General features: G+C 40.0%; 3 protein-coding genes across 11 annotated transcripts; 1 reads left to right on the top strand and 2 right to left on the bottom strand.

Annotated features, from left to right (window-relative positions):
• Positions 1–2,049: 2,049 nt before the first annotated feature.
• Positions 2,050–26,538, bottom strand: LOC115730474. Of its 2 annotated transcripts, XM_048281890.1 has the most exons (7): positions 26,531–26,538; positions 4,692–4,935; positions 4,335–4,555; positions 3,606–3,828; positions 3,004–3,089; positions 2,818–2,909; positions 2,050–2,718 (listed from the first exon to the last, which is right to left on the bottom strand). In XM_048281890.1, exons 2-7 carry the CDS (start codon positions 4,785–4,787, stop codon positions 2,477–2,479), a joined length of 960 nt encoding a protein of 319 aa, XP_048137847.1. In that variant the 5' UTR covers positions 4,788–4,935; positions 26,531–26,538; the 3' UTR covers positions 2,050–2,476. The 2 variants fall into 2 exon arrangements, with proteins under 2 accessions (XP_048137847.1, XP_048137848.1); XM_048281891.1 differs by lacking the exon at positions 26,531–26,538 and having other exon boundaries at positions 3,606–3,835; positions 4,342–4,555; positions 4,692–5,939.
• Positions 11,730–12,425, bottom strand: LOC115730473 (photosystem II repair protein PSB27-H1, chloroplastic). The gene has a single exon (XM_030661090.2). The coding sequence runs from the start codon at positions 12,379–12,381 to the stop codon at positions 11,845–11,847; it is 537 nt and encodes a 178-aa protein (XP_030516950.2). The 5' UTR covers positions 12,382–12,425; the 3' UTR covers positions 11,730–11,844.
• On the top strand, positions 21,189–26,115 carry LOC115729415 (probable protein phosphatase 2C 52). Of its 8 annotated transcripts, XM_048281871.1 has the most exons (7): positions 21,189–21,336; positions 22,898–22,987; positions 23,079–23,407; positions 23,507–23,854; positions 23,965–24,082; positions 24,210–24,433; positions 25,482–26,115. In XM_048281871.1, the coding sequence occupies exons 3-7, from the start codon at positions 23,147–23,149 to the stop codon at positions 25,950–25,952; spliced, it is 1,422 nt and encodes a 473-aa protein (XP_048137828.1). In that variant the 5' UTR covers positions 21,189–21,336; positions 22,898–22,987; positions 23,079–23,146; the 3' UTR covers positions 25,953–26,115. The 8 variants fall into 8 exon arrangements, with proteins under 8 accessions (XP_048137828.1, XP_030515854.2, XP_048137829.1 ...); XM_030659994.2 differs by lacking the exon at positions 22,898–22,987 and having other exon boundaries at positions 21,254–21,336; XM_048281872.1 differs by lacking the exons at positions 21,189–21,336; positions 22,898–22,987 and adding an exon at positions 21,408–21,429.

The raw sequence follows: 26,538 nt of genomic DNA, 5'->3' as shown, positions 1-26,538 counted from the left end.
ATTTCTACGATCCAAATTCTCAGGCCGTGGGTGGTGAAAACGTCCCCTCTCTTCGACTTGTTTAAGTGGTTAAGTACTCGATTTTGATGCTGCAAATAGTCCAAATCACAAACTCACCCAATCATATTAGCATTATGAAGGGAAAATCACCACAAAAAAAAAAAAAAAAGCCATAAATCTTTTGTGCAATGGCTAATTCAATCATAAACTTTTTAATTTGATCAATTTAGTCATAAATTTTTTGATGATTTGCCAATATAGTCCTACCGGCCATTTTATGGTAGGAAATTGCTAACTTAGGCGTCGATCGTCCTTTGCGGCACAACCGATTCCGATGTTGATGACTTTTTCAAATTTTTAAAAAGTTTCTAATTTTTTTTTATGAATTTTTAGAGTCTTTTCTTTTCTTTCTTTTTTTCCACTGTGATCCTAGCCCTCACCGGAGGAGGGAAATAAGAAAAAAGGAAAAATTTGAAAAATTTTAAAAGAAGAATTGCAAAAATTGTCGATGTTAGTGATGGTCATGCCACAAAGAACAACCGGCATTTATGCGAGCGATTTCTAAGCAAAATTGGGTGGAAAGGTTACATTAGCAAATCGTGAAAATGTTTATGACTAAAATGGCTAACTTGAAAAGTTTAAGATCAAATTGAAATCCGCACAATAAATTTACGATTTTTTTTTTTTTTGTGATTATTCCTCATTAAGAGTCACACCCATCACTTTATGGTGGAGCCTTACATAAGACATGTGGATGGAACGATTTGCGTGTATTCACGAAAATAACGAAATCGAAACCAAGCCCCAAGATATCCCAAACGAAATCAAAGAACCCATCAATTGGCAACTACGTGTGCATACACATGGTATTCACATGCCAAAATCTACAATACACTTAGGCATGCCTGGAGACTTCTTTATGATGAAAACAGAAAAGGAAAAACGGCATGCAAATGAAAAGATCACATTTCTCTCCCGCTGCAAACGTAGATAGAATTCTCATTAGCATTTAGCTAAAGATGGGAGCAAATAATGTCCATCTCGTAAATGATCGTGCCAACGGGTTAAAAGAAAGTTCGGTCCATTTCACGGTGTGTTTTTCACTGCCGGAGCAACAAAGATTTCGTCAAGATCATGAGGAATTGCAGGAGACTGTTGCCGAACAAAGATGGGAAGGAAGGTGATCATAGCGAACGCCATGTTGATGCCGGAAGGGGACGGGACCGTTTGATGAAATGGGAATGGTGCCCTATATGTTCCCCGGAGAGGACCGAAACGGAAAGGAAGAGAGAGTGTTGAAGGAAGGAGGATCTGCTCGACAACATCATCATTCGCAGTTCCGGCATTCGGCCCGGCTTTGGAAAGAACTCACTTGGGATGGTTCCGGTGTATCGCCATGTTTATAGAGCTTTAAGGACTTTGCAGAGCTCGTGAGTGCTAAATGATCCTGTATATTTCACTGTGATTTTCGTAGTCTGTGAAACATATGATCACACCTATCTTTCTTATTGAAGAAGACGTAACCGGTACATGAAAGACTCGCTCTAAACCGTGAAAATTGATGAACGAGTCTATTTCACTTAGGGTTCGGTTTATGTCGTGGAAAAAAAATGATTTAAAAAATATTTTTCGAAAAAAATGATTACTTATATCTTTAAAAAAATCAGTCGATAAAAAAATATTTTCACCATCCACGACAATCTATGCCTAAACAGTTTCATCGACAAGAAAACTATTATTCATTTATTCATTTTCATAAACAAGACAAGCGATCATTTTCGTGAATATATTCTTCAAATCGTAGGTTTTCCGTAAAACAAATGCCCCCTTAATAATCTTTTTTTTTCTTGTTTTCTTCTATTGCTACCACAATCGCCAAGGAAACTTCCAAAACTTTATTACCTCTCTCTCACGGACCTCTCTCTCACGCGTCAAAGAAACTTGGGACTATACGACAATTTGGGGAAACTCCAGGACCATAATTGCCAAACATGAAGAGAGCCATGAAAAGAAAAGTACATTGGCAGTGCATAAACGAGGCCAACGCAATGCGAGAAACAGAATTTACATCTGTACAAAAATCGGTACATAACCATGGAGAGGACTGCCTCTTCTCCACGGCTACATCACAAATTCACAACAGAGGGTCGTTCATCCGGCATCACGCGATACTCGCGATGCATGTCCGAGTTCGAAAAGGAAAAGGAGCTTCGGAGTGTCGCGATTTGCCTCCCCAACACAAAACTCACACAGATCCACCACAACCCCATGGTCAGTCTCAGTTACGAACTAAGAAGTATCTACACCATCATATGTCCAAATCACTTGATACGTCCGTCTCTCCATATCCAGGCACTATGCTCCACAGCAGAACGCTCTCGAACGGGGCCAAAAATGATGTGGTTGTAAATCTCGCTTGAGAAGGAAGCAGCTCGTCATTGACGATTTGGTGATCGATGGGGGTTTTTTAAGGATCCTACCCACGCCAAGAACCCGTGAAAAAGCTGAAATCGGGGTGCTGGACCCTAAGCTGCTTCAACCATGAGTCGGCCACACTCGAAAGTGACATCAGCCTCTCTTGGTCCCGACCACTCTTCCCCGAGGCCCACACGTTTCCTTGCATCTTGTAAGTGGCTAGCCCGAATGGAGGTAGCGAGATGCCTTCCCCTTCCTTTCTCTTCCTTTGAGAACACTCCATGTTATCTTCAATGTCCATATCTTGAATCACATCAACCAGCAACATTCAGAGTTGATGCACGAAAACGTTCGGAATGAAATAAAGGTGCAAAGTATTGAATTAATCGATCGATAGACTACCTTGAAACGAAGACGAGAGAGTGTGGTAAGTGAGGAAGCATGTGGATAGGTCCCTTATGGTTCTTCCCATGGGGATGTGATATATCGGATACCTGAACATTGTTGACATCAAAAGATTGATCAAAGTCCAGTAAAGTTAGAAAGACAGACAACATTGAGTGGTACTAGTCAGAGAGAAGGAGAGACCAAGCGACCGCCATCCAACTAGCCGGTGATAGATCTACACTTCTCAATGACTTCAAACCCGGGTGCCTTCGAGCTAATTCAGTGATCTGACATAGATATTGTAGAATCAATCAGAAGGAAACAGTGTCTTTCAGTCATTGTGAATCATTCTGCTTCAAGAAAAAAACAACATATATAATATGCACCAGAAAAAACAGGGGAAGAAAGAGGGGACATGAACATGAGGTAGTTCTATTGAGGCGACGCCCGTCTTCAATAATTAGCAGAAAAGCAAACTATGCGACCCATGCACACACATATGTAGCAAGCAAGGCAAGTGTGCTAACCACCACATCGAAGATAATCTAGAAAAGATAAGGAAAGATATAAAGTGAGGTACAATATACTGCAACGTCAAAAGTTTCATCACATCTTTATGTAATGCCTGTCATAGAAGGTAGACAAAATGATCCTTACAGGCAAATTCAGATGCTCACCAGTCATGTCATATCTCTCACCATCTTTTAAATTGAACCAAAAGATGTGATGTGCAATGTGCAAACCAACCGAAGTATACAACACAGAACATTGAATTAGTTGAGGAAATTAAAAGACAAAAGCACCTTATCCATCAGAGGAACTCTTGTATAAGGAGTTGATTTCTCAAAGTACTGTGCATAAAGGTAACCCAGTCTCTCGTTCAGATTCCATGGGCTATCTTGCTCCGATCCTCCATCGTCAGAGGAGCACCCATCCAATCGCCACAACTTCTCACTCTCATTCTCCTCGCTCCACGAATCACTGAAGGAATCCCTAGTCTCACATTCTCCCAATTCCACGTCGTCCCTGAAATTACGCCCACAAGATTAGTTCGTTCAAAGTCGTCTAGTGAATACAAGCCCAACTAGAATGTAAAGAACCCTGAGGACTACAAACTCGTCAACTGTCAGATGATTAGATAAACTAATAAGCACAAGATCTATTGCAATTCCAGTTTGAAATATCAATCCACACATGAAACTGCATGATTCTTCTTGCAGACACATAAGGAACTCGACAACACAGCGATTCATAAGACACCGGCAGACCAATTACTTAATGAGAAATGGAAATTTACCAGTAGATGATAACCTATCTAAGAAACTCAAAGATTCAAATGTGTGCTGTCAATTCACGAAATTGGTCTGAATTCTCAACCACTATCATCGATGATCTTTCGCAATCCACTCTTGCTGTCAAAGAAGCACTTGTTTCTCACCTTTAAGCAGAGTGTAATTACTGAAATAAAACTACACAAATTACCAAACCAAGTGCAATGTGTCTCGTACACATCCAGCCAAAAAACAAAGTACCTGAAGCGGTGGACCGACGAACTGCTGGTGAAGATTTGTATCGCAGATAGATACGGCACGTAGTACTGAACTAAGGTCTCCCCATTGCTCAAGACAACGGGGACGCCAGCCCCATATGCACTCCATTCATCATAACACTGCCACAGATCCTCCAATGTGAAATACTCAACCTTTTCTCTCTCCCATGGATGCCACAAGCTATTCAGTTTCCTAATCTCGGTCTGACAAACAGAAAAAACAGAAACCATAGTGACTGACCAGAGAAAATGCAAATGGAAATCAGATTTTTTGGCCGGTCTCAACATTAAAACACGACAGAAACGCCTTAAAGAGAGATTCATCAGAAGAAAGACATACCTGGGGGAGAAACTGGGATCGAACTACTGGTGACATACGATGTAGGAGGCGATCAAGATTTGATTCCAATAGCATTGCGTCCTTATTCTTGACCATGATTTCAAAGAGAGAGACAGAGAGAGAGAGGTCTCTCTTTGCAGAATTCTCTCTCCAAACCCTGGAAAGAAAACGGAGGAAACGGAGGAGACCAAGAAGAACAAAGAGAGAAACTGTGGGAGGAAGAGAGAAAATACCGGGATTACTCCTGCCCTTTATATACACACACTGTCAAAAAATCTCTCTCTCAAAAGGAAAAATTTTCCTATTTTTTGACCTTTCTACAATTACTTCGTAGGAACATAGAAGTCTCGCCCTGTCTCTGTTGTCTCCCTCGAGACTCTTCGTTGGCAATGTAACGCGTAACCCTTCGACAGCACTGATCAAGGACAGAGAGACCGGAACAAACACGAAGTTAACAAGGGGTGATTGTTTAATCTCTTCTGTCTCCAAACCAGCCTTAAAGAAAACTCAAGCTGACTCTGCTTTTATCAACACTCACGAAACAAAACCTCCAAACCCCGCCCCGCCCTCCTCCGAAGAGTCGCGACCACTCAAAATCGAGACTTTTAAGTTGAACCCAATCCAAGCTCTTCAGAAAACGAACACGCCTACAAAATTCAAGGCTCGTTCATAGAGGAGAGACCAGAAGCTCGCGAGAACCTCAGAAAAATCCGAACTTTGAAGAGGGAAAATGCAGATTTCCGTATCAAAGATCGGTGGGTCGTAAATGGCACTCGTCCTATGCGAAGACTCTTGCGTAACAGGGGTCGAAAAAGGAAGCGAAGCTTCGGGACTTTGCGAAGCAGAGCAAGGACAAATCCGAAACAGGGTCAGAGCGAAAGTAGGCGAGAAGAGATCAGAACAATCTAGCGAGAGAACCGGGAAATGAATGCGGGAGGGAGAAAAAGGAGGAAGAAAGCCGGGTGCCCCACAGGCAATGAAAGCATCGCATTACCAGAATTTATCACAATTTATGGGATTCAGCTGTCTCCATTAATAAAAGCTTGGAAATCGTTAAGCACACGTATGATGAAGAAGTGTTCACTCTGTTTCCCTTCCTTTTTCCGAATTTCTTATTGGGAAATCGAGTGGAAGTGGCCGGTGTCCTGAGGGGGATGAAGCATGCGATCTACGAATTTCCGCGAGCCCATATCGAATTTTTCTGCAAGAAAATGTGAAGATGGAGATGGAAAGTCTCCGAGTTTCCGCGTTACTTTCGGGAATCAAAATCTGTTGGTTTGACTCTTCTTTTCCCCTCCGTCTATCCAAAATAGTGTGTGTCCCATCAGCGCGCGGATAAGGCCGTCAATTAGCTAAGCTCGCATTTTCCCATTAAAATATAAAGCAATATCTAAACATAAGCAAGAGCCCTCATCGTACCTCGGATCTCACTTAAGTAACAGCCTTCTCTCAAACGTAAAGCAATTAGAGGGCAATTCCTGCGCCATCAAGAAAGAAAAAATATATAATTGACAATTAAAAGGATGATGATAGAAAAGGCAAACTCTACATTATCTTCGAATGGCTATCGTCGGATAAAGTCGTATAATAACATCCCCGTGCATGGATTATATTATCGAAATTTGGGATCCTACATCGTCGGTTTCGCACAATATCTGTAATTGACATGTCGACATCGTACTTCTAATTATAGATATTGTGCTCGATAATTGAGATGAATAATGAATTTGTGAAAATTGGACAATTACAAATTTGCAAATCTAATCAACAGAGTCTTATTCCGATGGGCATCTCAATTTTGTTGGAAAATAAGTTATTTTACGTGTCCTAAAATTAAAATAACGAATTCATTACTATTAAAGGAAACCAACAAACTCTTACGATAAAATTTTATCATCATAGTGAAAATCGAAACCACATCAAATGTCAAAGGATTGTCATCGAGGTTCGTCCGAGTCACCATGCTATTCTCCGCTCATGGCGAACCGTAACGCGTAGTGTCCACTCAATTACGTAACTGCTCATGCATCGTTATAAAGAACAAATTTTTCTGCGAAAGATCGCTAAGGGGTAAAAAAAAGAACAGGGGAAGAGAAAATTGCGACTGATTTGTTTGCTGATGCAGCTGTGTTTCCTCTGTTTCGATGAGTAACGATAAATGGGTCAACACAGATGAGGCCGAAAACGTGCTCCGACGGCAAAAACATCTGTGATTAAGCTTTTCTTAATCAAGATTACAGCAGCTAATCAATACTACTAAGCCAACCCAACTCTGCCGCGCAATCCATTCTCCAATTGCCAGTTCATTACTCAATTACCTTGCTTCTGTAGCTGTAACAAAGCTTCGCTTGCAATGGAGGAGAAGTCAACGCTTGGCATTCGGCAAACCGCGTGAACGAGATGGACTAAATCCCACAAGTTTTGGAATACGAGAACATACCGACTACGTAGAATGTCCGTAGATCCTCGATGACGTGTTAATTTTTATTTTAAAGTTTTTTTTTTTTTTGGTTTGGGTTGGTGATGGTGATATGGGGAAGAGGAGGAGGAGGGGACCAGACACGTGTTCGCCCGTGGCGATGTGTGAAGGAGAAGCATGAGAGAAGGACAAGAACAGCTTTGCAAAGCAAAACGAGGCAAAGGGAGGTGGGGTGTGGGGCCCTCTGGTTTGACCAGTTCATGCCTATGTTTTGTTATGGGCCGGCCCCCTCTCTAGATATGTTATAAGAAAATGGAAAAAAAAAAAAACAAAAGGAAGAAGAAGGAGGAGGAGGAGGAGGAGAAGCAATAGACCACCTAAAATCAAATGATCGCCCCAAATATATTATCTTAACTAATGAAACGTGATCTTAACAATTGTGGAAAGTAAAATCACACTATAAAAAATAAAAAAACCTAGTACGCTATTTACTCAAATCCTCTATTTATATTTCTATCGCTAGTACTACTGTTGTTTCATTAAAAAGGCATTAATGCCACGGGTCACGTTACATATAATGTATCAAGCCAATTAACAATGAGATTCGGCGTAAGCACGTGATTAAATAGGATAAAATTCATAGTATGGGGTTAGATATGGGTGGGTAGCTGATTACATCACAGTCATCACCGCCGCGATAGCATAAAATGCCTTCTCTTGCATACTTGTCCCGTTCATAGGTTAAGAAACTTATCTGAAAATGCCAAAAAAGTTTGGAAAGTATTGACTTGTAATCCGTTTTTTGGCGATAATTAGTCCGGCGAAGATGTCTTCCATACGAAAATAGTCTTCGTTTGCTTAGCAGAGATGGAGAAGCAAAATGCCTAAAACGAGTAAATATTGCTTACCTACTCACGAAGTCCACAAACATGTGGGATTGAATAGTTTCTATTGATGGGAATGTCACAATTGATGATGTTCACAGAAACTTGAATACCGAATGAGGTAAGATAGTAAGTTTTTACTGATCGGACGATATCAATTTTATGTTATTCATTGCATTTCCAAGGAAAGTAATATTCCACGGCAAATGGGGATGAAAGCGACGGACACGGAAAATGAATAAATTAGAAAATATTCTCTTGACACTGATCGCTTATATAGTTTCAAAAATGAATGAGCAAAAAATTATCCTTACCCCAAAAAAAAAAATTATTTTCATCACTCACAAGAATGTTCAAACATAAGTTGTTATCGATGATGAAAATATTTTTTCATTGAGTAATTATTTTAAGCGAAACAAGTGATCGATTTTAAGGAAATATTTTCTAGAGCATTCATTTCTCGCTAAATTGACAGACATGAAATCTTTGATTTTTGAGTCCTTTCTAGTTCTTTCTACGATATTCATTTGTTACATGTTTGTTTGTTGCCTGGTGTCCCCCTCATTTAGATTTTTCTATTCTTAGCATAATAAAATGGCCGTCAAATTTAAGTACTAACTCCCAAGTCCAACCCGATCCAATATCACCGAGAGGCCCACGCCTAAACCGTGCCACATCAATTTTCCTTCGCATTTGAGTGAAAAAAAAAATGCCTTTGGCAAATTTAATCGATTGGTTTTTCTAAGTAGTTGGATAGATAATGCTACTAATAGAAAAATAAATGGAGTCCATGTCTTTTTTCCTGCGATTTCGTTGGTTGACTTAGAGCCGTCAATATGGATCTATGACCCATTTTTTAACTCATATTTTGTACAAATCCGTTATATATGGGTTGTAAGTTTTAAAGATCCAAGTGAAAATGAGTCAAAAAGCTAAAGTTGAATAAGATGGATCAATAATGGGTCACACAGGTTGAACTCATTTTCGACCCATCTAAAAATTAAGTGGGTTGGACTTAACTTGAGGTGCCTCAAGTATATTAGTTTATATTTTTTATTTTTTAAAATCAAAATAAATAAAGAAAAATGAAATAAAAAATGTAAAAACTATTCAACAAATGGAACGCCACCATCCGTTGGTTGCCAAAGGGGGAAAGTAAACGAAAATAAAAAAAAAAAATTTACTAAATTTGAATTGCATGAAAGTATTTTACGACTATGATTTTTTTTAATCAAATCATAAGAAACAAGTATTCTATGGTTTGGTTAAGTATAGAAGCATTTAAGTAATACGGGGACGGGTATGAGTTGTGTATGGATTAAGTCAAGTATGAGTCGTTAAATGAATACTGCATGAAAATGGGTTAAAAGAGATTAAATGAGTTAATATGGATCAAATCATATTCCAATCCGATCGGACCATCCGTTTGACACCTCTAGGTCGAGTAGATCCTATTTATTTCACCTGTTTTACCCCTATTGTCATTTCATGTTTGACACCTCTAGGTCGAGTAGATCCTATTTATTTCACCTGTTTTACCCCTATTGTCATTTCATCTCATATCCAATGTTTGCTTCTGCTAGTCCATCGCTCCACCATCTACACCTACCACCTTCAATCATAACCATCGTCTCCTCCTTTCGATCCCCTCCGCCAATCCACTAGCACCGCCACCATCCCTCCTCCGCCTTCACCAAAACGTACCAACCGCCGCATTAAACTTCTCCATCTCTAGCTATCACCATGACAACTCGCTTCTCCTCCTCGCCATCGCCACCTCCGTTGTGCTATAGTCTCCTTTCACATAATACGACCCCCAACCCTCACTCCTCCCGACTACTTTCACCGTCTTTTGCCTTCCATGCTAAGAATCTCGTATCGCTTCCATATGGAATTACAGCAGATCTCCGTGTTACAAGCGCGACAACAGAGGCACAAAGTCATCTTAATATGCATGATAACCCGTGAGATTTTATAGGACCATCGCTTGTTAACTATTCCAAAAGTTTAAGCTATTAAATGAAGCGTGATTTGATACTTAAATATTTTAACATACCCTCTCACTTTTGAAAATACTCATGCTCTAATAACATGTGAGATTTTGTGAGATCATTGACAATAATTCTAAAAGTTTAAATTGTTCGATAAATATGTGATTTAATATTTAAATATTCTAACAGTGGCCCCTTGTGCATACGATATGCACGTGCGCCGCGCCGTTACTTTTGCATCCTTTAATCTAAATTTGCACCCTTCGTACCTCCGCTGAATAGAGCAACAATTCATTCTTTCACGCATGAGTGACAAAAACTCCACTAAGGAGTGTGCATAATTTCTTGATAAAATTGTTCATGGATTTTCGATTTTCTTATTACATGAACTTGAAAACAGTCGAAACCACATCTTGGGATTTTTTTTTTCAGGCTTGCTACTATAATTTCCTTCAGCTTTGCCAAACTTCTCATGGGAGGGAAGGATAGCAAACATGCCTTTTGTATCCGGGAATGCCTCTTCCCCAACTGATGTACATATGGGAATTAATAGGGACGGGAAGCGTCCAGAACACTCACCCGAAAATCCCAAAATGACTTTCAAATAATTTTTGTTTCAAAATGGAAGATAATGATTACAACAAGTTAAAGGAAAAACTTCAAATAAAGGCTCCAAGTGAATCTTATTTTAAGTAAGGGCTTTATCAAAAGCATTTTCGTAATTTATTTTTTCTTTTATATTTTCCCATTCTTCTTTTTTCCTTTTTTTTTACCTTCATTTTTGCCGGTGGCCAGTCTCAAGTGACGGCCAGCTACCAGCTAGGGTTGGGCAAGGGTCAGCCTCGCCCGGGCGAGTTGAGGGCCGCACTCGCCGGCCTCGCTCAGCCCTCGCTTGGGTGAGCCGAGGCACTGTGAAGCCTCCACCATATGGGTATCTGCTCCTTGTAGCAGAGGCCAAAACCCTGCCTCTCGTTGTAATTCGTAGCACCATCCTGAACCCCCGTCAATTGGTCGTTGGGTTTGGATTGCTTGACTAATGTTCGTGTTTTCGTCCAGGCCAACGACGGGTTCAACATCAATTCTCAACTTAAACATCTCCAAGCGAAGGACGTCGAGATCGGACATGCCCATTGGAATCGACTGTGAGTTTTCTCCCCAATCTTGTTGGATGAGGCCGACGAGGACTGCCCTCGTCGGTGGCCGGCCAACCACTAGCGAGAAGGGGAAAAAAGAGAAAAAAGAAAGAAAGGAAAGACAAAAAAAAAAGAAAAAAAAAAAAAAAAAAGCGAATAACGAAAATGTCATTGATTATGCCCTTCTTTAAAATAATTGAGACACTTCACACCTTTATTCAAAACAAACTCCACCTCATGCCATTATCTGAAAAATTAAAGGCACTTCGGACACTTATTTGGAATATTTTCATAAGTTAATCCCATCGATTTATGTGATAGGAAAAGTTGATACAATTTGAAAAGTACGAGTTTTCAATTTCGCCGATGCGTAATTAGCTCAATTCGAAACAAAAAATTGACCTTGCAATATACCCTCATATGATTTATAGATGAAACTTTGTGCAGCCTGATCCGATTAGTCTTGTGTTGGAAGACCGTGACCTGATTATTACGTACTTTATGGAGTTGTGACTTGCGAAGAAGAAGGGTTTATCATTGAACCAAATCACAACCCACCATTAAAGCATACCCTAATGGATTGCAACCTCCTCACTTCATGGCTTCTTCGCAAAGTGACTTTCTCATCTCATTATAAGCCAAGAAGAAAGTACAAAAAAAACAAAGCCTAAAATCGAATACGAAATGCAAAATGGGGACGTCCTCCCCTCACATGAATGTACGAGCTTATCTTCCCCTCAAGAGTGCCTTCTCGGCCGTGTCCACCTCCTCCAAGATCCTAGCCTTCCGCTTCGCCGGGATCGGCACCGTCGGCCCGAAGCTGATGTAATGGCCCGAGACGGCGTTGAGGGCCGAGTATATGTCCCTGAAGGAGGCTCTCCCTAGCAGGGCCTTCTCTCTCCTGTACTTGGCCACCCAGAAATTGGACGTCTCTCTCAAGTTGGCCACCGCGCCGGCCACGTTGGGGTCATTCTTGTCCAGGCTGATCGTGCTCCTCACCTTGTTGATCACCTCCTCGGTTTCCTTCACGTACTCCTCGTCGGAGGCGGCAAGTGCCGGGGACGCTACCTGGCTGATCAGCCCGGCCGAGAGGATACCGACCGAAGCAATCGATAGGAATTCGCGGCGGCGGCGGGGTTGTCGCAAGATCGGCAATGCGGCATTGGAGGCGGAGGCGGCGACGGGAGCGGCGGCGAGTTTGGATTTGATGAGAGGGAGGGGTTTTGGGGTGGTGGTGGGGGTTATGAGGGTAGGAGTGGCCATGGCTTGCGGCGGTGGGGAGGGGGGGGGAGGGAGAGAGTCTTGGCAGTTTTTAGTGAAAGGATGGGAAGTAGGGGAGGTGGGTTTGTGCCACGTGGGCTTATCACCTTATCCTTATATGATTTTAATGGATCAGAATAGACCCAATGAAATCTTTAGATGCGTCTGCGTGTATTGCCATGGTGTGGTGTGATGTGGCTCTTAAGGAATTTAGAAATGTATCAACTTGAAGGCCTCCTTCAAATAAAAATAAAAAAATACTACGAAAAACTCTAAATCGGTATATAAATTTACCTCAAATTATTTTTTGAAGCACAAAAAATCTCAAACTGATACACTTATGACAAATTTAACACAACTAATACATCTATGACAAATTTATCCTCCATTAATTTTCGTTAAATATAATCGTCAAATTATTAAGTTAGATGACATATGATGCTTCGTGGGTGTACCGGTTTAGGGTCTTTACCCTCACAAGATATATCAATTTGAGATTTTTCGTGATATCAACCCAATTTAACGAATGGTAAATTTGTCATGGGTGTACCGATTTAGGATTTTTTATGCTCAAAAAAATTAGTTTATAGTAAATTTGTTGCGGGTGTACCAATTTAGGGCTTTTGATGGTCAAAAAAATAATTTAGAATAAATTTGTCACAAGTATACTAGTTTGGAGTTTTTCGTGGTATTAACTAAAAGAAAAATTACAAGTTCCCCAAATGGGTGGTAGGAAAATTATCCAATCAATCCCGAACTTATAATATAGGTGTCAATTCAATCCTAAACTTTTTAAATTTATCAATTTAGTCTTAAATTTTTACATGAAATTCCAATGTAGTCATACTGGCCAATGACATGTCACATAGAATGGCCAACAATGTCTAGACGGACACATCGGTGATAATAAACTAAAATTGACCAAAAGAATTACTTTTCAATTTTGTCAATTTTGACCTAAAGAATTACATTAAAACTTCGCACAAAGGTTTGTGCTAAATAAAAGAAATTGAAAATTTTAATATTAAATTGACAATCGTACAAAAGGCTTAGGACTCATCAGGTAATTTTCCTCCCACTTGGCTCACCACAATACGGTTCCATTTTATGTGCATGCTTGTTTCAATCACGACTACAATTTTTCATTTGCCAAGCACAAAGACTTGTCCATTTTCAGGTGTATACATAATAAGTAAGTGAGACTTGGGGAAGATCTACTGTGAAAAATCAAACCTCTAGTTTTTGACACTAAACTTTGACGCTTTCATAAATCGAACCATTTAATTTTAATTCATCTCACAGAAGACGGGCAAGGCCCGATAAAGCCGGTCCAATTTCGGGCGGGCTCGACAAAGCGTTTTGCCCGTCAAACCCGATCCGACCCACCCTTTATTTATTTATTTCTCTGATGTACTCTTCTTGGAAAATGGCTACTCAATTTGGAAAATGGCTTTCCCAGAGGGCCAGCTCGCGAGCTAGGTTACAACTTCTATCAAGCTCATTAAGCCCAATTCCATGCCCATCTAGACCAATATAACCCATGATTCAGTCCGTTATCTTTCCCGACAAAGTTCACCTTATTCCCCGAGCAAAGAGTTTGGCCCAAACAATTTCAGACAGGACATTCCCTTTTTCACAACTTATTCTCCGAACCAAAAAAAAAAAAAAAGTATAAAAAGTCGATATGTCGATACTGCACTTAAAGTAATACTTTCTTAAAGCAGAAGATAAGAATGTATGATCACTTTCTAATCATCCTGTTTTGTACCCTTGCGCTATAGTAAACGTAAATCCCATCCTCTTGACTTTTACAAAAGGTCTCTGCAATTATAAAAAAAATTTCCCGATCTGGCCACTACCTTGAAGGCATTAGTAAGAATCAGATTAAGCAAATGCTAATCGTGGAACGATAAAAGGGGAAACGAAAACAATAGCCTCCTCCATTTAAAGAAGATCCTTTCATTTGATTCGATGGCTTTTAATTGTTAAATGTTCTAGACATGTTAGTATGAATGCCCCGAAAGGACTTCTCCCTAGCTCTCATCACATGCTTATCCCTAGTGGCGAGTGTCGGAATGTTCCTGTGAAAATCGCTTTTGGGTGTTGGCTTAGTATATGATCGATTAGGTTATCTCGTATGATAAAGAAAAATTATCAAAAAAGTTATAAATATATTATAGTTGTGCAAATTCAATCCTCAACTTTTTTACATATTCGATCTTAAACTTTTTCTAATTGTATTGATTTAGTCCATCCAGTCAATTTTGGTCGTCCGATATTGACGTGGATGTCGGCTAGCAACATAATATTTTGATATGTTTTTAATTCCTTTATTTTTTATTTTGTTTTTCATCTTTTTTCTTTTTTTTTTTTTCCCGTTTCTTTCTACTCTGGCCGGCGATTGGCTAGAGGCGACGACCGGCCTCGGGCGAACCTCGCGGCGAGCCTCGCCGTGGCCAAGTGAGGTTAGACTCATCGGGGGCCGGTGATGCTTGCCGATTGAGCCTCCAGCCAAAGGAAGAAGAAGAGGGAAGAAAAAAATTTAAAAGGTTTAGATTATAAAATATTGTTGTAGGTTGACGTCCACGTCGGCGCCGACAGGCCAAAATTGGCCGGGCGGATTGAATTGACATAATTGTAAAAGGTTTATAACTAAATCTATCAAAAAAAATTAGAACTGAATTGACACAATTATAATAGGTTTAAAACTTTTTTGGTAGTTTTCCCATATAATGACCTCGGTTTGTAGCATGCACAAACGGCAACTTTGTTTAGTACCCACAAAGAAAGACACTTTGATGGTATCGTATTTATAAAGGGAGTTGGCTCATTGATTGAACAAACCCGATAATAACAAAATGTCAACTATTCATAATTTTTCCTAAATTAGTCACTTATTATTTAGTATAAAGTGAAATTGGACGTAATTGTTGCTTGGCTATGTGATGATCACATGACCGACATTGACATTGATCACGATAGTCATATAATAACTTTTTAATTTATTTTGCATTTAAATTTAAAGTTATGTTCGGTCTGTCATCTCTGAGTGATATGTCCGATGTGGAAGGTGCTTTCTTGTCGGGGTGAGGATTGGCTCACCCTCCGATCGGTCTTAGAGATTTTTGCTATCAGGCAAAAGATAAATTAAGAAAAGCAAATGCACTAAATTGGGCACTAGTGATGTATGTGGCAAAAGCCCATTTACACGGAAAGTTATTAGACAAATTGGACTACATAGGTCCTACAAATAAGACGATACAAGTTGTAAAGATAGAGAGCATTAGCAAAAGAATGATAAAAAGAAAGGTGGTAAAGAAGATGGTGACCATACTTCCAAATGGACCCTTTTAAGTTAAAAAGAAATTAAAGTAGGAATGGAGATACAGGGCCAGAAAAAAGTTCAAATCTTTTGAAGGTCTGGATATGATCCAGCCATGATTTAAATAAACAAAAAGAGCTAATTTAGTAGCGAAAAAAAAGCTAAGAGGAGTGTTTCGGTGCCCTTAGTCGTTTGTCCACTTTGCTCTTTGGGGAAGATTGAGGAGGCCCTCCACAATAGTTCAAATATGGTTGAGAAAAAGTCCCTTCATTTCTTTTTGGGTTAATATCACGAAAATCTCCAAACGGATACAATGTGATAAATTTATCCCAAACTATTTTTTTGACTACGAAAAATCTTAAACTAGTACATTTGTAACAAATTTACCACAAATTATTTTTTTGACCACGTAAAACTCCAATTAGTACATGTGTGACAAATTTGCCTAAACTATTAAACGGATTCAATTTGTGACAAATTTGCCAAAAAAAAAAAAGCTAAAAAAACTAAAAATTCAAAAAGAGAAAAACTTGTGTTGCAGTGACTAAGGCTTGAAAGCCCTGGACGCCCACCATCGCCGGCAAGGGTGTGGGATCACCTGTCTCGAGCGAGGCCGCATTAGGGACGGCGGGGCCTCACCGTGGCAAATTTGGGCGAGGCTCAACCTCGCCCAGATCTGCGAGGTCCAGCCTCGCCATGACCTAATATTTTATAATGCTAACTTCCAAGTCAGAATTATAAAATTTCTGTTTTTTTAGTTATTTAGCTAATTTTTTAATTTTAATTTAATTTTTAAAAATATTTTAGCTTATTTTGTAAAAAAAAAATTATACATCAGTCCACGTGGACGCCATGTGGACTGACTTTTAAAAAAATTCCACATAATATTAAAAAAATTAATAATAAAACATGCAACGTGTCTTGTTTCGCAGGAATTGACACTTAAATAATCATTTTTTTTTTCGGGAATTGGCACTTAAGTGATCGTTTTTTTTTTTTCAATTTGGCATTTAAGTGATCTAAATATAATATTGGCATTAAAGTTTTATCCAACTCGGCCAATCAGCTCGATGCTAGCAAAATGTAGGCCTGAGTTATAGACCATAGGATGAGCTTTGCATAGTCGACATGTTTTAATGCCACTCCCAAGTGGGACAAGGAGTTCCGTCGCGAGGCCTGTCTTCAACGTCATTGCTTTTAACTGGATCCGAAACATTTTATAGATGGGATCAAATGTTGGAAGCAAAAGCAGTTCACATGGCTCTTGGTGTTGAGGTCCAACCGAAGGGCTTTTCGCTTGAGAAAATGCGCAAGCAATGCACTCCCACGAACAGTTGTCCGAAGCGGATCGCTTGTGACCCCCAACAGCCCCGAGACAGGCAGACATTGGGGTGGAGACATTAATGAGCCACCTCAAAATCTCAGTCAAAAGTACCATATTGCCGTTGGGAGTTAGTTGGCAACGACCCCGAAGAATAGGGTCCTTCACTCGCACACTCAAGTTGTTTGCTGAGTTAACGTGGAGAAAATATCGAGTCAGAGTGCAAATCGCTGGCTTCTGAATTAGATCGAGTATCGATGTCGAATCAAGCCCGGAACCTTACATGTTTGATGAAATGTCGGAGCCAAGTGAAAACAGCCGACAACGACAGTTAACGAACTTGTTCAGATGACGGTTTGAGCACTAAATTATATTGACATCGTTCGTAGGCTGTGTTGATTCTTAATCTCAGCTCAATTTAGGGCGCGAACGATAACCGTTCCGTTTCTCTGTTTTTCTATTTTTTATGTTCATGGGAATGTATTTGGGACAGAAACCCGTTTGGTAATGCATTTTTATTCTCTATTTTCAAGACAAAATTTCAGTCGAGAAATAGGTTTTGAACAGCAATAAGAAGTTAAAATTTTCTACTTTTCTATTGGAACAGAAACATAACTAAAAACTCTCCTCATCGTCGGTCCCCAATTGCCATTTGCTTATTATCGGTCTCCGGTTGCCGTCCGCCATCCACCGATCCAGGTCATTGGGCCCCGGTCGCCGATCACCGCAGAAATTTTAAGCTGTTATAAAAAAAAATTTGTTTCAGAAACGGAAACTTTGTGTCGTTTATCAAACGCGTCTCTCCGCTTAAAAATTCGTCCAAGGAACATAAATTGTTCGTAGGAGAATGGTTATCATTTGCGCCATTGCCATCATGCAAACTGCTAAAACTTCTAAACATGAATAACTTGCCCAAATCTTCGCACCTGTATATACCGAGTCGGATTGAAGGAGCTCCGAGCGTAAGTAGTGACAACAATTCGAACCTCTCTTGATCATCAATGCCAACCTCCCTCTCATCTAGTGAATATCTAAACGTAGTCTTCATCACTTTGCCTTGGGCACAAGCTAAGTAAGTCATGTAATCATCAAGACACGAACTAGCCTTGACTAGTGACTACGTTAGTGACATAGGATGGGGGACATCGGCTCATTTTGCCTTTTGAATAAAGTCATAAAACGAAGAAAAGCAAAGAAAGCGATGTTTAGGTTTGATGGGAGATGAAACAATTATTACAAAGCTGCAAATTTTTATATGATGAGACGATAAAGTAGGATGAGTAGTATAACATTAACGAGCAGCATGGGCGTGAATGATTGTGTCATTCGTGCGTGCTCCCCTTTGGATAGGCCCATGAAATTAGGTTAGCTTTATACCGACATAAGTATGATAAATTTCTTCTTCTTTTTTATTTTCAAAAATTCATTATTATATGGGATGCCCAATGATAAATTAGTCTTGTGCATACAAATTTCGAAAGGATCGGATGGCGTACATATCATTTTTGAAAATATCCCGCGTCGCTCATGCCACGCAAAATTTGTGATCGCCAATAAAAACACAAGGTCATAAACCATATTTGTTTGCCGGACTTTCCAGCAATTCATCATATTCGAAACACGTTTCTTCATTTTTCATTTGATAAATTGATTCACGCGTGTATTCTCGTTCATCTTATTCACGGCCAATGTCTTAAGAAATGTCTGTTTCTATCTCAAACTACAATAGATATAAAAAGGTCAAGTAGAAATTATTATTTTTTTTTTTGTGTTTTGCCAATGCCTTAAAAATTCATACAGAAGGGATGATTTATTGTTTGATGTACTAAAATATAGTTTGTAGCTTGACGAAAACACGATCACGAGAAAAATCACTCGCATCGAAAGTACTGTAGAGAGGTCGTCGGTTTTGGAACAATGTGAAGGAAGCCAGACCAAATTTTATTGATTTTACTATTTTTTTTTTTAAGAGGCGACACCAATCCAATAATTCAATAAATCAAACATGTTTGGTTAGGTTTCGTTTTCGAGTATTCTTGAATTTAGAGGAAGAGAGAGAACGGGGAGTTCGAGGAGAACGACAACTGTGGAACCACATACAGTTGATTCGTCCACCTGTACCCATAATGAGTTAGTTTTACATCCACGGCGTAACGGAAAAGGTGACATTTACGACAAGCTAAGCGATATCGTATCTTATGTTCTGTAATTTGTGGCTAATAAAGTCTTGTTGATCGATTGGTCTTAGGTGCCTACTCCAAGTTCCAGATTAAATGCCAGTTCTAATGTTTGGAAATCGAAAATTGGGTCGATTCTTCCTGAAACTAATCGAAAGCCAGTTCCAGATTTCAAGTTGAATCGGCCGAATTTCTCCCTCCTAATTTGTTTACGAAGGGGTAAGTTGTGTGAGTTTTTCGCTCTCATGCTCTTCGACTCGGCTCTTTCAAAGGGCATCATCCAAGCTTTCCTTCACTTCGACCTGAAAAATGCTAGGTCACACCCTCTTCTTCAGCATAGTTCAAGGCCGACCTCTCCTCCTTTGTGTAGTTTCAGGTCAAGCTCTACGCGAACCAAATTTATTTCCGTTCTTCTAGTAAAGTCAACCCCTATTTAAAGCGAGCGCATATAATTCATCTAACATGGCTCGATGGAAATTTATATGCGAAGAGTAGGTACTTCATTCAATAGCAAACGCATTTAAGAAGGCATGCCGTAAAAATGAGTATTGACAATTTCGTACAGAGCAAGAGATAAAGAAAATTTGCTAAAAAAGTTATAAGTGCAAATTGCACATGTGCAAATTCACTCTTAAATCTTTCAATTTAATCAATTTAGTCCTAAGCTTTTACACGTTTTGCCAATTTTTGATTGAAAATTACTAATGTGGCCGCTTGTCACGAGCGAGGCGGACCTCACCCGGATCTTGCGAATTGGCTAAAGGGACTCTTATAAAAAAAGTTTAGGAATGAATTGGCTAAATTGAAAAGTTTATAACTGAATTGGCCCAAATACAATAAATTTAAGACTTTTTTTTGGTAATATGTTTCCACAATAGATAAAGCATTAACGTTTACTTTCTATTAATAACTATGAAAGCTGGTGACCACGTTGATTGAAATAGAAACTCGTCACATTTGAATCAAACGCTTAACCACTTTTTCTCGCGGAGGCTGAAAACATAACTTTAACTTAGGCCCCAATGGTTGGTTACTAGGTAAATCACTACTATGATTTCAACTATAACCCTTTTTACACTCGCACAACACTTAGGCATGCCTAATGTAATACTAAATCATTAACTATGTCAAAGTTGGCTTTTTTTATGACCCGTTATGATTGAAGAAAATGCCCATGCCCATTTATAAAAAAATAAAGATTCCATGTAGAGAAATTAAAATGACAGCTCTAAGGGTACATGCTTGTTTTGGCTTCTTTAAGCACGCTTTGTTTTTGTCCAAGAATTCGAAAATGGAAGAACAAAAATCTCTTGTTAATATGGGGGAAAAAATCATTAAATGTGTTTTTCTACTTAGAAAAATTAAAAGCATTTCTTTATTTTGAAGCCCGATAAATAGATTTTTTTGTTTTATTTGGCATTGCTCTACCTTTTAATAGAGGACATAAGTCGAACACATTGCAGATCTATGATACTGCTATCCTTTTACCTAGAGGGGGCCAAATGGACCCGTAGGCTCGGAACCGGCCCGTTGACCGGGCCCACGGTTCCAACCCGGAACCGCCTCAAGGCCGTTGTAAATTGTTGGAACCGCCCGATCCTCCACAAAAAAAAAAAAAAAGGAGGAGGCGGGAAAAGAGCAATCGGGGGGGCGGCCGTTGGCCCCAAACCCGCCGGGAACCCCCCCCCCTCTTGTACCGCATCCCTTATGGCCGCATGCCTATTGGCCAATAAAATGGGTTTACGTCGCGATATTCTGCACATGAGGTAAATCAAAAAAAAAAAATTAAAGCAATTGTAATTTAGAAACAAAAGGAGAAGAAGATAATTTTTTCATAGTCATCTGCTAATTACAAACTGTCAAAAACGCCGGCGCCTCACAGTAACCGCCGGCCAAAATCTCTGTCTCTCTTTCTCTCTCTATCTCTAGACTTTTTATTTATTTTCATTTTCCCCCCCGTCCTCATCCTTTTCTTTCCTTTGGTTCGCTCTCGCAATTACTGCACTCTCTGCTTTTCATAACAATTGACCCAATATCTCTCTCTCTCTCTCCCTCTCCCTCTCTCCCTGTGGTTTCATCCCTTCCCCGAGCTCTCCTGTTCTCTCTGTGACCCGAAGATCCATATTCACCAAGTTAAGGTACGCCATTGCCTTCTTTTCCCCCCTTCAACCTGACACCCAGTCTATCTCTTCTGGAATGACTTTGCATTCGAATCTCGAATGCCGGAAACGGTGGGCTCCTGAGCTCTTCTCCTCATTTTTTGCTTCCAAGAGAGTGATGGGCAAGTTTTTTTTTTTTCCCCTTTTTCTTCTTGCTTGATCAGCAACACTTGAGCTTGTGCGCGAGCCGCAGACATAGATCTGAGTTTAGGGTCTAATTTCGGCTTCTTCTTCTGTCACCTTTTCGTTTTGTGTTCTGATTTTGTTTACAGAAGTTGGGTTTTGACTTGATGATGGATGAACATGAACCCATAAAGTGCGCCTCTTTTTTTTTTCTTTTTAACCTTGCCTTTCTCTTCTGGGTTTGCGCCGATCACGTTCGATTTCCAGAAACAAGAAGAAAATGTTTGACAAGTTCTCATCTTTCGGAGCCTGTTGTTTTCCTCAGAAACCAGACGGAGAGCGAGTCATTTCTTCCTCGCACGACTCTGCTGTTCTTTACTTTCGTGTCTTTTTGTGTGGGTGGGGTGGGGTGGGGATAATTTGGAGAATTTCGGGGTACACTGGTCGAGCTATCGTGCTCTTTCCCTGGCTCTCTTTCGATTTCGTTTTTTGACTAAGCCATGCTTTGCTTTCGTCCTTTTCTGCTTTACTCTGTTTGCTTTATCTCCTCCTTTTCCTTTTTCTCTCGAGTGCAAAACTAAAGTGCGATTCATTTTTTCCTCACTTCATCTCTCTCTTTGAAAAAGTTTCCTTGCTCAAACAAGAAAAAGTAAAGTTGGCCAACTAGTTGACATTAATTTGAAATTCGAAATAAAGAAGGAGAAAAAATCGGTTGAAAATGATCTTGAAATGCTTATCTGCTTGCTAAACTGTTCTCGCCGGCTTTATAATTTATTAGGAATAACTTTTTGACATTTCACTTCTTTTTCCTTTGCAGTTTTTTCGCCCCCTTTTCGGGGTGTAAGCTATTGATCTCAAAAAACTTGTCTCTGAGACTAAAAAATGTTTTTGCGATACCAAAGAGAGTGTTATGACTCACAAAAATTGGAGATGTTCTGATTTCCTCTGTCGTCCTTCTTTTTGAAGGTGAAAATCTGAGGCAGCATCTTTAACTCTCTCTCTCTCTCTCTCTGGGTGGGTGGGTGGGTGGGTGATGCATATGTAGAGGATGGGGAACCTCAGGGTTAGCTTCTTGTTGATGTAGTACCAAAACCAATTCTTGTTTTACTTCTCCAGTAACTTTTACTGCAGATTTCTCTGCTTCTATTAATTATTTATCTGTAGAGTCTTAATGGGTATTATATTTGCTTTGCATATGCGTGTCCTGACCATTTGACTTGGATAAATGTGGAACCAGATCAAGGACAAAAGATCAGGACAGCCATTGAGTATAGTCTGTTCGATGGTTCACATGGACTATTTATTGAAGGCCATGTTACTCCTTTTATTGAGTGTACTCTACTTGCAGCCAACTTTGGTTTCTACAATGAATAAGATAAACATACGCAATTAACTAGTATTTTCTTGCTCTCTTCAGTTTGTTGCATTATCAAGTCAGAGTCGTCAGCACCAAAGCATCTCCATTATCTTTATCTACAATGAGGAGATTCTTGTTTTCTCTCGTGAGGTGCGATGAGCCATCCTTTCATGTGCAAAGGTCTTTGGTGCTTCTATGATCTTTTCCCTGGGGTTGACTAGTTCCTTTTCTTTTATTCAAGATCTGACCTGTGAAAGGAAGAACCTTGTTTCATTTTCGATCGGATGCGCGTTTTCTTGAGCTGATCAAATGGGTGGCTGTGTGTCGACCAGTAGTCGGAGCACTTGTAGTAGCAGGAGCAATGGAGAGACGACATCAGCTCCTTGTATGGGATTAGGGTATTGCGGGCAGAAAAGAACAAAGAGAACTTATTCAGAACGTCATGTTGCACTGCAGAATCTATCTTCCGTACCCAACCGGGTCTTCATGAATGGAAAGAGCCGAACTTCGTGTATATTTACTCAGCAGGGGCGGAAGGGCATTAATCAGGACGCAATGATTGTGTGGGAAGTGAGTAATTCTTTCATCATTTTCTCATTAGAATTGGGTATAAAAAATCAATAATGGTGTTCTGAATATCGTTTCTGACTTTGAATTTGTCGCATGAAGGATTTTTTGGAAGAAGATATGACCTTTTGTGGTATTTTTGATGGCCATGGGCCTTATGGCCATCTTGTTGCCCGCAAAGTGAGGGATGTGCTTCCTGTAAAGCTTCAATCGTTTTTGCAATCCTGCAATTCCAAGCAAAATGAATCAGGCTTAACCTGTTTCAGTGGGAATGCAAGGAAAACGGATGCAGGTAATTGTGAGGATGATAGCCCAGCAGAAGACAAGTTAAATTCTTTATGGAGAGAGGCCTTCTTAAAGTCATATAAGGCTATGGATAAAGAGCTCAGATCCCATCCTCACTTTGATTGCTTCTGTAGCGGCAGCACAGCTGTAACAATCGTTAAACAGGTAAAGATGCATAGCACCATGTACTGCCTAAGATTTTCACTTATTCCTTCCTTTATTATGTAATCCTAGTGTTTTGCAAGCCACGTAATCCAGGTGTATTTTGGCTTTAGGGTTTGAATCTCTTTATGGGATATATTGGTGACTCTCGGGCGGTGCTAGGATCCAAGGACAGTAATGATTCAATGGTGGCGACCCAGCTCTCTGTGGACATGAAGCCGGATTTGCCCAGTATGTCTAAAGTTCATATATATATCTTGAGCCTCCTCCCTCTCTTTTGCATTGGCGGTCACAGAAGTCAGAAGGTTATTGGCATGTGCTTTTTGTGCGACGTTTTATTTGATGATGCTTTATGCAGGAGAGGCTGAAAGGATCAAACGGTGTAAAGGCAGGGTCTTTGCGTTGCAAGATGAGCCTGAAGTGCCTCGGGTTTGGTTGCCATTTGATGATGCCCCAGGGTTAGCAATGGCTAGAGCTTTTGGTGATTTCTGTTTGAAGGAGTACGGTGTAATATCGATACCTGAATTTTCTCATTGGGTGCTTACAGAAAGGGATCAGTTTGTCGTCCTTGCTTCGGATGGGGTAAGGTCATTCTAGCTAATTCTTCCCTTCTTGTCCCATTCTGTATTTTCATTCCCACATATCTTTTGGTCGTAGAATATATGTTCAAGTAGTGATGACTGTGTCTTTTGTACTTTTAGCTGGTTATTGCTTGCTGCCAGATTATCTAGCAATATTTGCTTGCATCATGTGAAACAATTAAAAGCAATATAAAGAGATGCCAAGCCAACTACAGGTGCAGCCTGAATAAGGTGTGCAAGAGGATTATGGGGTTTGATTCTTTGTTGGTTTCAAATGTCACATTAGTGAACCTGATTTTTTATGTGCCTGATCTATGACTAAACTTGCCACGCTAAAGTTGAACTTAATATTTCAAGTTCCATGCACAAATAGCACTCATTTTCAAAAGGGGTGCTTTTCATGGGTGCAATCTTGTTTACTTCCCCCAATTTTGTGTAAACTCATGATGCAGCAATACTAATGTACTGTTGTGAATTTGTCCAAGTTCATAAGCTGAGAGCGGATAAAGGATGAAGTGAGTATGTATTCAATAGCTTTTTCTGTGATAGATTACTCCCACAAACTGCATCTACATATTGAGCAAAAAGAACAGAAAAAAGAAAACAAACTACATCAGAATTTGAGTGCAGAAGGCCATATGAATATGATTCACGTGCATTCTCCTTGTGATTAAAGCTTCGGGCATTTAGCCCATCGTGCCATTGGATGATCTGTACTACAAAATGGGTCTGCTTGTTCATTGCTTCCAAATTTTGAATATTAGTGATTTGCTGCAAGCCAGAGACCAATATATAGGCTCATGAGGATAATCTTTCAGCTGAAATATGAGATTGCTGCCCACAACTCATATATCCAATTCTTTTCGTGACATGCTTTAGGCAACTAGTGGCACTTGTCTACTGAAAATTCTGAGCAAGTCATATGAGAAACTTATACTGCCTTCGATCGTACGTGTGTAAATAGTTATTCGTTATCTTCTCTCTTGGTATATCATTAAGAAAGTGTGTATAACCTAGTACATTTCTGAACCATCCGATGTTAAAAGCAGGTTTGGGATGTCCTTAGCAATGAAGAGGTGGTGGAGATAGTGGCTTCTGCTCCGAGCCGGTCATCAGCTGCAAGGTTCCTGGTGGATTCAGCTGCTCGTGAATGGAAACTCAAGTACCCAACCTCAAAGATGGACGACTGTGCTGTTGTTTGTTTGTTTCTCGATGGAAAAATGGACACGGAATCTGATTATGAAGAACAAGGTTTCTCCTCGGCAACCTTACAGAAAAATCACTCAGGCAATGCATTAGAATCAGATGATGGGCAGAAGGCCGAGCCGTCTCTGCAGAGGAACTTCACAGTAAGATCCTCCGAAGAAAACAATAAGTACGGAAACATCCCTGTAGAATCTGAGGGAAATGTGGAACCTGTTGCAGCTGAAGACCAGGACTGGTCGGGTTTGGAAGGTGTCACGCGAGTCAACTCGCTCGTCCAACTGCCGAGATTTTCCGAGGAAAGGCCAGTTCTTTAAATTGTCATTTCCTGTACGAATACGGGTCACTTTGTAACTGTAAGATATCCGATTTTGCACCTCGAAAAATCCGAGGGAGGAATGGATCTTCCAGGATTCATGGGCTCTGTTTAGAACAGCTTCTTTTGAGTGAATCATTTGCATCAGCGTTTATTCTGTCGTATTTTGCTCTACTTGTAGAACTGTTCCTTTTAACTAGACACCTTTTGGAGGAGGCTCTCTCATCACAGCTTGAGAAATTCATTGCTAGTTCAGGTAAGAACAGACAGGTGTTCCTAGCAAATGGGTTGAGGAGCATGAGAACAAGCAGAACACAAGAAGAAGCGCCCTTGAGAAGTTCACTTGCTAGATTAACGTGTGGACTCTGTATGACAGTAGACTTGCTATAGGTTGGTCTTTATACTTATTAATTGCTTTTACACCAGCTAAACAGCGTAAGGCTAAGGCCCCAGATCTCGGATTTAACTTTGTCATCCGTTATAGATTGAAGTATGTTGAAAGTAGAAGAAATTCGCATGATCCAGCAAGTAAGAACCTAGGCGTAGTTGCGTCTCATATATGGTCCTTTACATCAGCACTCTGAAAA

This window comes from Rhodamnia argentea, chromosome 7 (assembly GCF_020921035.1).
Source record: "Rhodamnia argentea isolate NSW1041297 chromosome 7, ASM2092103v1, whole genome shotgun sequence".
In the NCBI taxonomy this organism is placed as follows: Eukaryota; Viridiplantae; Streptophyta; class Magnoliopsida; order Myrtales; family Myrtaceae; genus Rhodamnia; species Rhodamnia argentea.
The sequence above is the reverse complement of the archived record's forward strand: the minus strand, read 5'-3'. Positions and strand labels throughout refer to the sequence as shown.

Excerpts from the sequence above, each read along its gene's own strand:
- LOC115730474 (XM_048281890.1), bottom strand. The coding sequence starts at position 4,787 with ATGGTCAAGAATAAGGACGCAATGCTATTGGAATCAAATCTTGATCGC. Across the intron at positions 2,910-3,003 it reads AGTTGGATGGCGGTCGCTTG|GTATCCGATATATCACATCC; the intron begins GTCTCTCCTTCT and ends AACAATGTTCAG. Across the intron at positions 2,719-2,817 it reads TCTCTCGTCTTCGTTTCAAG|ATATGGACATTGAAGATAAC; the intron begins GTAGTCTATCGA and ends ATGTGATTCAAG.
- LOC115730473 (XM_030661090.2), bottom strand. The coding sequence starts at position 12,381 with ATGGCCACTCCTACCCTCATAACCCCCACCACCACCCCAAAACCCCTC.
- LOC115729415 (XM_048281871.1), top strand. The coding sequence starts at position 23,147 with ATGGGTGGCTGTGTGTCGACCAGTAGTCGGAGCACTTGTAGTAGCAGG. Across the intron at positions 24,083-24,209 it reads CATGAAGCCGGATTTGCCCA|GAGAGGCTGAAAGGATCAAA; the intron begins GTATGTCTAAAG and ends TGCTTTATGCAG. Across the intron at positions 24,434-25,481 it reads TCGTCCTTGCTTCGGATGGG|GTTTGGGATGTCCTTAGCAA; the intron begins GTAAGGTCATTC and ends TGTTAAAAGCAG.